This window comes from Loxodonta africana, chromosome 19, assembly GCF_030014295.1.
Source record: "Loxodonta africana isolate mLoxAfr1 chromosome 19, mLoxAfr1.hap2, whole genome shotgun sequence".
Lineage (NCBI taxonomy): Eukaryota > Metazoa > Chordata > Mammalia > Proboscidea > Elephantidae > Loxodonta > Loxodonta africana.
Window position 1 is genome coordinate 41,320,784 of NC_087360.1, and position 12,054 is coordinate 41,332,837.

The 12,054-nt window shown below is 45.9% G+C and overlaps 1 protein-coding gene across 1 annotated transcript in view; it reads right to left on the reverse strand.

Moving 5' to 3' along the window:
• Positions 1 to 621: 621 nt before the first annotated feature.
• C19H8orf74 (chromosome 19 C8orf74 homolog) overlaps positions 622 to 12,054 on the reverse strand; it is a 35,230-nt gene continuing 23,797 nt past the window's right edge. The window contains exons 3-4 of the mRNA XM_003412453.4: positions 4,871 to 5,274; positions 622 to 992 (exon numbers count right to left, since the gene is read on the reverse strand). Of these exons, the coding sequence (XP_003412501.1) occupies positions 756 to 992; positions 4,871 to 5,274 (641 nt within the window). The 3' untranslated portion in view covers positions 622 to 755. The remainder of the gene's footprint in view (positions 993 to 4,870; positions 5,275 to 12,054) is intronic.

Sequence of the window (12,054 nt, forward strand, 5' to 3'; positions counted from 1 at the left end):
CCCTCCTCTGGAAAATGGGAATAGTAAACCTTGCCTTGTATCTTTCCTAGAATGTGATTGTGAGACAGGGCCTTAGACACAATCCAGCCAACTCTTCTATTTGATAGAAGGTGAAGCTAGGGCCCAGAAACAGAAGGGACCCAGGCAAAGTCACACAGTAGGTGGGTTATAGAATCAGCCAGGGTTCAAATCCAGGTCTTTCAACTGTAGGACAATGCTTATAGATTCTCACAGAAGGAAATCTTTTCCAGGGAGCATGAGATTCTGTGTCCTCTAGTGGGGCAACCATGCCTGCATAGCAGGCTTTATGCAATTAAATCCTGTTCCAAATATCTCAGGAAGGAAATAGAACCCCAGGACCCATCTAGTAATAGAATCACTGTGTCATCTGGAAATCTTTCCTAATGTCCCCCCTCCCTCTTACCTGTTTAAACCCACTTGTGATGGTTCTTTATTCAGTGGAGCTCAGGCTTGGTCAAGTGGTTTTTGAATACCCATCAAACACAAAGCTCTGCACTTAGCAGAGATGGACAGCATTCCTCCAACACTTGGGGAAAAATCCATTTGGGTTGGATTTTCAGGTGGCAGAAGATGGTTTTGAGATAGAGACAAAGTGATGAGTATTGCTTTGTTTCTTTAATTTCTAGAGGTCTCTGATCTACTGGATGCTGAACACACCACATAATACCATCACAATTGTTGATGGCTCTTCTTCAATCAGAGTCCATTTTTTAAAAAGGGACTACAGGGGTCTTCTACTTCTTTGCTTTCACTTTCTTTCCTTTGCTTGCCTTGTAGGACTTTACAGATTCAACCTGGCCTGACTGGTCAGTGACTGAGGGAGGGAAAGGAATGGGAGCATTGAGATTTAAAGTCTTCTTCTGAAGTTTTAGGTCCAAAATATCAAACATTATCTGTATCTCATACTGCAACAGCTCCTTCAGGCATTCGATCTGGATGTGAATGGCCTTACTGATGAGGTTTTCTAACTCCTGGAAGAAATGGAACATTGCTGGTGAGCAGGCTTTGGGGAAGGCTGGGATCATCTCAGATAGAGTACTTCAACCTGCATCCTGTTCTCAACTCAGCCACGTTCTTCCTTCAGATCTACTCTCCACCTTCTCCACCCTACTCTCTGCCTTGGGAGGCTGACTTATAAGGGCTGAATTGACAACTACTTTGACCTCTGGCTTCTGGTTGAGTTCAGCCAATGGGACGTATTGACAGGAGACCTGAGATTGAGAGAGAGGTTGGGGTATTTATTCCCTCACCCACTCTCTGGAGTAGACTGTGGGTTGGCCATGGTTCCTCTGCCAAAGCCATAGTTCCTGTCAGTGGCCCTTGGCTGTAGTTATCTCTTTCTTTTCAGGTTCTAGTAATTGCTTCCTCCCCCTCCCTCTTCAGGCCTAAAATGGCAATTATCCTGTTAACGTGTGTCATTTGTTCCTGATTGTTCTGGGCCCATAAGCCAGCCCTATCTCCCCTATAGGCTCTACTTTCTGGTCAATTGCAAACTACATCTGGATATCACTGCCCCTTCCTCTGTCTCCTTCTCACATCTCAAAGTTCTACTAGCAGATTCATTGGACAGGACAGAAGAAATTGCTTCTGAGAGTGGGCATGTCCCCCAACCAGCCAGCCATGGAAAGAAACTCAGCCACCATCTACTATTAAACAGGAGAACCTTTCAAACCTCAATTAAGGTCATGGCATCATAGCATCATGGAAACATGGACTACGTAACTGTGTTTCTCAAAGTTCCCTGCCTAGGCATTCAAACAGCAGAGGTGAATTTATATACATCCTGGGGCGTCTGGGAACATAGCTTGGAGTATCCAATTGCCTGTAATACATTTCCTTGAGATTTCTTATTTTAACTTAAAACCTCATGAAAATTTTTATGTTTGCTCCAGATTATCTCTTTGGTTTTTATATAAAAAGAACCTTCTTTCCCAAATCCTTGGAGCCCTGGTGGCAAAAGGTCAGCAGTTCAAATCCACCAGCTACTCCTTAGAAACCCTATGGAGCAGTTCTACTCTATGGGGTCTCTATGAGTTGGAATTGACTCGACTGCAATGGGTTTTTCCCCCTAAATCCTTGGGGAAAATTGTATTCCAACAGGATACCAGTATCAGTTGCCATGCAGTTGGCTCTGACTCATGGCGATACCAGGTGTGTCAGCTTAGAACCATGCTCCATAGGATTTTCAACAGCTGATTTTTCAGAAGTAGATCACCAGGCCTTTCTTCTGAGGTGCCTCTGGGTGACCTCAAACCTCCAACCATTCGGTTAGCAGCTGAGCACATTAGCCTCTTGCACCATTCAGGGACTCCTCCAAGAGAAGTGGCCATGTTTATCCTATGGTGCTGGGCACACATGCCCTAGTTTGAGAAGCATTGACCCCAAGATGTCTTTTGGCTTCTGCTTTTAAACTATTTTATTTCAGAAGACAGAAAGCTATGAATTGTGAATTTGCTATGATTCCCTCCCCACCCTAACACACACACATATATACACACACTGCCTTTGGGATGATGGTAGGGGAAGGGAAGGGAAGCACGCTAAACAAAGGGAAGGGGAGAGCAACTATATTGCATAGGAAAGAGGAGAGTGGGGAGGTGAGGAAAGGAGTAGGAGAGCTGGGGTAGAAGATGGAGCAACAAAAGCCTGAGGGAGAGGAGAGTTAGCTACTTAAAGAGTTGTTGTTGTTAGGTGCCATAGAGTCGGTTCTGACTCATAGCGAGCCTATGTACCACACTACGAAATGCTGCCCGGTCCTGCGCCATGCTCACAATTGTTATGCTTGAGACCATTGTTGCAGCCACTGTGTCAATCCATCTCATTGAAGGTCTTCCTCTTTTTCGCTCACCCTCTATTTCACTAAGCATGGTGCCCTTCTTCAGGGACTGATCCTTCCTGACAACATGTCCAAAGTATGTACTTAAAGAGTAAAGGGATTTAAAAAAGTCTGGATAAAAGAGTCGGTACCTATGTTCCTTTTGGGGAGAGAATTCTCTTTGGAAAATATATTGATAATAAGCTTTGGATATGGAAGGTGAAGTCTCTTGGCCTGGACTGGAAGGAGTTAGGGGAACACAAAAGGAGCTGAATGATCACACATGTGAGTTGGGGCCAAGAGAGCAGGGGGGGGAAATGATTGGAGAAAAGACTGAAAGGACAGAGTGGTAGGAAGGAAGGCTATGGCCCCAAGTAGAAAGATGGCCACTGGAAAGCCCCAGAAGCAAGAGAACAAACAACTTTTAAGAATGGGGTTGTCTAACGTTTGATCAGTGTTGTCTGCTGGGCTAGTAAATAACAAAAAATTTTTTTGTAAGCCCAGCTTACGTGTATACATATATACCTCAAGACTGAAACTTTATGCTAATTTACTTTTTGAACTTTCTAATGCGCTCTGGTCAGAGCTGTCGTTATTACCCAAATACAATGATACTTCGAATCAGGTGGTTTCATCTGCGCACAGTACAAGCAGGCACTGTTGTTTTTGTTGCTGCAGGTGCTTTTATAGCCTCTGATTTTGTCAAATTTTCTGGTGTTTTAGCTACAATATTGTGGTAATCAGTATTTGTGACTCTATATCAATAACTTTTTTGAGAATGAAATAGTGATTAAAGGAAAAGAAGGAGTGATGTATGGGAATTACATTTTACAAGTAACATTAGTACAAAAAACATTACTAGGGATTCTGTATGGTCTGGTACAGGAGGAGGTCCATGGGGGTAGGGAGTGGCACCATGAGCTACTGCACTGGTGACACCAATCCTAGTGATACCACTGCCCTGTAGAATGTCTCAAGGCACTAAGATTACATGCAACCTGATGAGCTATTTGTTCAGGAGATCTGACCTTAAGTAAATATCATCCATTCTGTTGTGTTAATTGCTCTTCAGAGATTTTCCAATGTTGAGAAAAAATCTAACACTTCCCAGGGCCAGTTACTCTTAGGCTGACAATTCAGAAACCAAAACCCTTTTGAAATACACAGCCCCTGCAACTCCTCCCCGCCACCCCACCACTCCCATCATCCCCAGCTCCCGTAACACGTACACACATACATACATACACATGCACGTACATGCCCTTGTGTTCAAAGATCATGCGGCATTGATATCAGTGCTTGTGTATAGATAAAAAAAGAATTTAGAATTTGCCAGGCCCTCAAGAAGTTGGCTGCTCCGGCATCCGGGTAGTCACCATTTACTGAAGAGCTGGTAGCTGGAGACTCTGGTTGTCTAAAGATCAGCCCAATTTCCTGGATCCACACACCAGTCTCCTTTAGGTCCTCCTGGGCCACCAGCTCTACCCTTTCGCCCACCTCTCCACATCACCCCCCTAAGCAGTGCCCCATGTCCTTGCATCCTCCATCATCTTCCCCTGGCCTGATGGATGCTTGCTCTGCAGGCAGATGAAGGGCACGGGGATCATTTCTGGTGGCTCAGGGCCTGGGTTCTTTTTTCCTGCTCCTGCTGCTTCCTCTCTTGGTGGAATCTTTCCCCAGTGATGATGCAATAGAAAGAACAAGGACTTTGGGGCCAACCAGATCACAGTCCAAAGGTAAACTCTACCACACGCTAGCTTTGTGACCTTGGCTGACTTGATTCAATTCTCTGAGCCTTAGTTGTCTCATCCTTAAAATGGGAACATATTTTTTTACCTCACAGAGTTGTTTTGCATGTACAGCCTGTGGTAGAAGCTAGATACCTTCCACCCCCTCCCATATCAGCAGATGACAAGGTCCAGTCTGTACATCTAACTTTAGCCTAGGAAGTTCTCTTGGTTAAGAAATTCCTGTTAGCAATGTACGTTTGCACTTAGCAGGGTTTAGAACCCTCACCGGGTAGCAGAACCTTACCTCTCTCTTTAGCACCCGTCTCTGCTGCACGGATAAGTCCTGGAAAGTCGTCTGCAGCATGTGCTCCTGTTCCAAGTACAGTGCCTCCTTCAGGAGTAGCACATTGGTGCGCTTTTGCATCTCGGCCGTCGTGAGCTCAGCCACCTGCTGCTCATGCTGCCAGGTGTCCTTGTCCATGCCCTTGGTCAATGGGAGGGGCTGGGGTGGTGTGCACACCTCCAGGGGGGTGAGAATCAGGTTGACTTCCTGGTCCTGGCACAGGACAAACTGGTAGAGTTTGTAATGGCAGATGAAGGTGTTGTGGAAGTAGTCGCAGAGGGCCAGTAGGTGGGTAGTGTTGAACTGCTCCTGGTAATCTCTGAGCTTGTTGCCTAGGATCATCACAGCCTCAGTGATGGAGCAACCTGGGAGCACAGAGGGGCCAGGCACAGAGTGTGAACAGGGCAAAGTTGCATCGATAGCTACTCAACAAAGACACTGAGCCTAGGCACTCTGACCCCAGAGCCCACGTTCCTACCTGCTATACTATTAAAGAACTACAACAAAACAGTTGCCACTGAGTCAGTTTTCGACTCATAGTGACCCCCATGTGTGTCAGAGTAAAACTGTGCTCCACAGGGTTTTCAATGGCTAGTGTTCTGGAAGTAGATCTCCAGTCTGTCTTCTAAGGTGCCTCTGGGTGGATTCCAACCACCAATCTTTGGTTAGTAGCTGAGGTTGTTAACTACTTGCACCACCCAGAATTTTATACTATACTACCTTTTATTAGCTCTTGAAAGCTATGTAGTGTATTAAATTTCCCTTTTTACTTTGGCTTCCAGGAAGCTCAGAACTGATTTTATGCATTAATTTATGCATTTTTTTCTCATATGATTATTCCACTTTTCACCCATGTCTTGTCTTTTTACTTCTGTTTTAAGAATCTACCTTACCCAAATTTACTATAGTTCTGCTTTATGTTATTTCCACTTCAAACTCTTTGGAAAATGAGATGAGGGTATAAAAAAGGAATTCTAGTGAGAGCAGAGCATGAGGTGATTGGAAAGATGCCCAGGCAACCTTTATACTGGTGACTTGTGTCACAGAATTAGAAAAATATATTTTATACCATGCAAAGGACCAGGGGTCTGAGGGTAGCATCATCCTCTTTGCTTCCATCCTTTCTTGTCCATTTTCCCTGGTTACTGCTCCTTCAGGGGTTTGGGGTAGTGGTATGGTGGGGTTGGGGAGGTAAAATCCACCCCCCCAACATGTGCCCTGGGGCCTGGCCTACAGGATGGGTCAGTAAAGGGTCATGGTGGGATTATGTGCATGTCATGGTGATCAGACATCAGAGCAGAGAGACTGCAGGACTGAGGAGCAGGGAAAGAACACTGCTCCTGAAGTCAGGAGAACAGGGTTCTAATACCCATGTCATCCCTGCAGTGCAGGTACACTTGGACAAGTCTCCCCTGCACCCTGGACTCAGTGTCTGCCTCTGCAGATGAAAGTAGGGCCAGGTGACCTCTGAGTCACATGCTTTTGGGGAGTTCCACAGTTCTATCTACTGAAGATGGAAACCAAGTGTTGACTGCAGGGAGCCTGGCTTTCCTCTGGAAGTGGGGGTCCAACCTGTCTGCAGACCACCTCTCCCTGTTTTCTTGGTTTGAGCCCATCCATGAAGCCCTGGTGAGCCTCCCCACCTCCCTGAGACAGGTGCTCCCTGCTTCTTCAGAAGGCGCCGTCTCAGTCTTGCCCGCTGGGTTCTTTTTTAAAATCCACCCCTCTCATTTTCTGTGTTCACTTCTCCTCTCTTCCCTGTGGCTGTTTTAGCCATACGTGGGATAAAAAAAAAAAAAATCTCCCTAGAGCACCAAGAGAGTGGAGGTACCACTGTCTTGAAAAATATTAGTACAAGGGGCATGGTTCCACCACGAGCCTTTTTGGGATGTGTCAGGAGTGGGCTCTGATCCAGGAAGCTGGGCCAGAAGTGTCACTTCAGTTCAGGCAGGCTTCAGCCTCCTTAGAGAGAGAAAAAGGGAGGCCTCTCGAACTTATAAAATTAAAGGCTGGTGGGCTGTATTCTTCCCCTTCCTTCAGAGCAAACCAGCAGCCTCGTTGGAGGCCTGAGACAGCTCTGTCCCTTCCTAGTTGTGACACCTTGGGCCTTCATTTCCTCAAATGTAAAATGGAGGATGATTATTTTCCTTCATGGGATTATTGGGAGGATCAAATAAGGTAACATGTCCACCTGCCTTGTATAGAGCCTGCTACAAGATAGTCATCAAGAAATGCTGCAGGAAGAGTTTGTTTCTACCCTTGTGAGAAAAAGTCTCTCCTGGCACTCTCTTCCCCCTTCCTGCACAACCCCTAAGTTCTTATTGGGGCACTTTGGGGAGGGTGGTGCCACCAACAGAGAGAGAGAATGCAGGAGGGGCAGGCAGGATTTGAGTTGAGATACTAGTGGGATATTTATTTCTAACATGATTCCTGCCCTCAGAGAGCTTTCAGTCTGGAAGAGGAGACAGTTGAATGAATGGTGGTCATTTTCATATTCTCAGCACCCAACACAGAGCTCCGTGTACAGTAGGTCCCCAGTAAAATGTCTAGAGAGCAAATGAACAAACTAATATATTAAGTGCAGTGATAGAGCTGTTTAATATTATTTCAACAAATATTTATTAAGGCCCTTTCATGTGCCAAGAGCTCTTCGAGGTTCCAGGAATTCAGTGGAGGGGTAGGGAGAAAATACACAGATATTATAACTCCACTAAGTGCTACATGGGGCTAGGAGGATATACAGTAGGAAGAATTGGCTTCTTCGCGTATATAATTAGATACATTGTAATTTACAATAACTAAAGAAATAACATTAAGAGTTACTCAGAAAATGCAGTTATAAAGTTTAAATATTGATAACTTAAAAAATTTAAACTTAAAAATTTAGTTATTTTGATCCCTGGTAGCACAATGGTTTAGAACCTGGCTGCTAACTGAAAGGCTGGCAATTCAAATCCACTACCTTAGTCATCTAGTGCTGCTATAACAGAAATACCTCAAGTGGATAGCTTTAACAAACAATTTTTTTCTCTCACAGTCTAGGAGGCTAGAAGTCTGAATTTGGGGTGCCAGCTTCAGGGGAAGCCTTTCTCTTTCTTGCCAGCTCTGGATAAAGATCCTTGTCATTAATCTTCCCCTGGTCTAGGAGCTTCTTAATGAGGGGATCTGGGATCCAAAGAACATACTCCTGTTCTGGCTCTTCTTGCTTGGTGGCATGAAGTCTCCCTTTTATTCTCACGTTTATATCTCAAGAGAGATTGACTCAAGATACAACCTAATCCTTAGATTGTGTCCTGCCTTATTAACATAACTGCCTCTAATCCTGCCTCATTAATATCATAGAGGTTAGGTTTTACAACAAATAGGACAATCACATCAGGTCACAAAATAGAGGACAACCACACAATACTGAGGATCATGGCCTAACCAAGTTGACAGATACTTTGGGGGGACACAATTCAATCCATGACACCCACCCATCAGCTCTGGGGGGGAAAGACCTATTGATCTGCTCCCATAAAGATTATAGCCTGGGGAACCTTATGGAGCAGTTCTACTCTATCATTTGGGATTGTTATGAGTCAGAATCAACTCAGTGGTATCCAACAACAACATCACCCTGCAATGAGTATAAAGACTAAGTTTTATATGTATTCCTCTTGTGCATAAAGCAGAAATACATATGGTGCACAATCAGATATACAATATACCCATGGTATTAAAATTTGAGAAACTAATTGCTGTGAGTCAGTTCTGACTCATGGCGACCCCATGTGTGTCAGAGTAGAACTGTGCTTCATAGGGATTTCAATGGCTGATTTTTTCAGGAGTAGATTACCAGGCCTTTCTTCTGAGACAGCTGTGAGTGGACCTGAACCTCCAACCTTTCAGTTAGCAGATGAGCGTGTTAAGTATTTGCACCACTCAGGGACTCCTGAAATATGATGGAGGTGTGCAATTAGGAAAAAAGATCTAAAACAGCTACTCAGGGAGGCAATAATGAAAAAACGGTTGAGAAATGCTGCATTAGCATGTTACAGTGTGCAATAGCTTTTCCCATCCATTTTCTCATCTGATTCTCACAACACCACACCTGCTTCTGGAAGACCCAGCAGCACCAGGACTCTGCTACCCCTCCTCCTTCCACTTCTTGCCTACCTCCTTGCTGTGAAACGGGCAGCCCAGACCCACTGATTACAGGGCTCTTTTGCTGCTGAACCTGTGTTCCAACTCAGCTGTGGGACTTAGAAGCACCAGACCTGTGGTTCTCAGCCCTTGCTGTGTTCTAGAATCACCAGGAGTTTTCTAAATGTACATACCACACCCTGCACCCCCCATACACACACCCAACCATCTCAAAAAGGGAACTTCTGATTCCCAGTTTAGGGTCTATTTTGGGAATTGCTGGCTCATCACTTTGATCAGAGGCAGTAGAATGAACAAAAAGAGCTCAGGCACTGACACAAGGGCCACCGAATAACGAAATGACCAATTGGTAGAAGGACAGAGCAGGGAGCCCTCAAACACTCTGCTCTGTAGAACAACCTTGAGCTCATCACACTTGCTCTCAGGACCTTGGTGCCCTCCTCTGCAACATGGCTGCTAGGTGTCCTCCCGCACAGGTGTAAGCTTCATGCTGCTAGAATTTGTGGGCATTTTGTCCTAGCCCTGTTTTCTTTTGGAGAGGAATGATTAAAAATCATGCAGAAAATGTGGCCTCTGCTCATTTTATGAGGCTCATGATCATTATGTGATAACATAAACAGTTGAAAACTTCTACAATGCAATATGCAAACGAGGGTCCAGGCATGGGGGGAAGAATGCCCAGAAGGTCAGGGGATGAAGTGTGAAGCACAATGAGGTTGGGTAAGCACTCACACGGAGTAGGTGCCCCAACCCCAGATGCTGAAGGGGCCCTGAGGCAGGGAAGACTTTCTGCCTGAGAGGACGCTGGAGCCAAATGTCGACGAATGAGGAGAAGTTTGGTAGAAGAGTTTGGAAAGGTCACTCCAGGCAGAGGGAACTGCAGGGAAAAAGGCCCAGAGGCAAGAGAGCACAGTCTGGGTATGCTCATGGAGCCACAGAGAGTTCAGTGTTTCTAGGATGCAAAGGTGGAGTTTGGGGGGCCAAGCTATGGGGAAGAGGAGGGCTTGAGGTCTATGAGTTTAGGAAGGGACAATCATAAAGGGCCTTGTATGCTATGTGGAGTCCCTGGGTGTTGCAATACTAGAGTTTAGCTCTGATTAGCAGAAACACATTGCCTCCCCCTGCTCCCTGACATCTGGGTTTCCTTTATTGGGATGGCTACTAACCTAAAATTTGGTGTTTCAAATACATCCAGAGGCACCTCAGAAGAAAGACCTGGTGATCTACTTCCAAACGATCACAGCTATTGAAAACCCTATGGAGCGAATCTACTCTGAAACACATGGGGTCGCCATGAGTCAGAGTCTTCTTGACAGCAATTGTTTTTGTCTTTCAAAAATTTTATGACATGTGAAAGAGCTGGACTTTATCATAGTAACTGGAGGTTTTTAACTGGAATTCATGGAACCCTAGGGTATCCAAAGATGGGCCTCAGGACTGACAGTTTCCCACCTCCCTCCTCCTGGAACTGTATCCAGGATTTTGTGTGCACATTTTTCTGGGGAGAATGTGCATAGAGAGAATCATCAAATTCCTAAAAGGAATGTTAAGAACCACAGCAGACAACTGTGGAGCTACTTAGAGGTGTTAAGATGAAAAGTGGGAGATCAGATGAGTGTTCCAAAGGGATACAAACCAAACCCGTTGCCATCCAGTCAATTCCGACTCATAGCAACCCTATAGGATGAAGTACCACTACCCCATAGTGTTTCCAAGGAGCAGCTGGTAGATTCGTACTGTTAACCTTTTGGTTAGCAGACTAAGCTCTTAACCACTGCACCACCAGTGCTCCACCTCCAGAGGCATGGTGGTGGTCAAACAGGGGGCAGCAGGGACATCCAATAAAGGAATTCAGGGGTGGTGGCCCCATGAAGGCCTGCATGGAGGCGACTGTGTGTTCTTCATGACAGGACTCATTGCACCTTCTCTGGCGCTCCACGCAGCTGAACTTGCTGGAAGGTGCTCTGTTCCTTCTCCATCCTGGTTGGCAGTGTGACCTTTTGGTGCTTGAGGCAGGGCCATCTACATCCTGCAGAAGTGGTGGCCATATTTGCCACATTTATCAAGGCCACCACCTGGTCTTCTCTAATGGAGCCCCCAAAAGCCATGTATTGAACCCAGCCTTGAATCAAGGTGGTCTGAGGCACAGCCACATCCACTGCCATCAGTAAGCACATTTTCAGCTGCTTTAGCATTCTGATGGACACTCTAGTGTGGGCATGGGTTATGGTCTCAGCCACACGTGGTGATAAAATGCAAGTGTAGACCTTGTCCCAGGTTAATAGGGGCAAACACACAAAAACCAAACCAGTTGTCACCAAGTGGATTCTGACTGATGGTGACTCTGTGTGTTTCACAGTAGAACTGAGCATAGAGTTTTCAAGGTTGTGACTTTTTGGAAGCCGATCACTAGGCCCTTTTTCCTAGGCACCTCTGGGTGGGCTCAAACCACCAAGCTTTTGGTTAGTAATCAAGTGCCACCCAGGGACTCCAGGGAAGGAGCACCAGGGCTGAATTATAAATTTCAGCCCCATGATGGTGCCTGTTCTGATTGTCAGCAATGATGGTGCAAAGCTGGCTCATGGGGCACAATTTGTTGGCCCCCAGACTACTCTTCATGAGTCCCAGGTTGAGAAGTTCCTGGATGACTCAGAAAGTATCAATGAGAAGCCTCGGGCAGCTGGGGCAGACAGATCTGTGCCTGCAAGTTGCTGTTCAATAACAGGGAGTTGCCTTCATTTGCATTGGCTGCTGGGAACTTCCTGAAGACAGTCCCCAACTCCCTGGAGGCTGACACCTGCGCGGGAGACCGTGGGCACGGGGAATGGAGGAAGAGAGGAATGAGAAGAGGCGAAGGAGATTGTGATGTCAACATCAGGCAGTTCCAGAATCAGGGCAAAATGGCATTTGACTTGGACCAGAGAGCACTCTTCCACTCTCCCCCATGGGGAGAGAAAAGGAGTTAAGCCATGTCCTGGAGGAGCTGGGGGTGGTGAAGG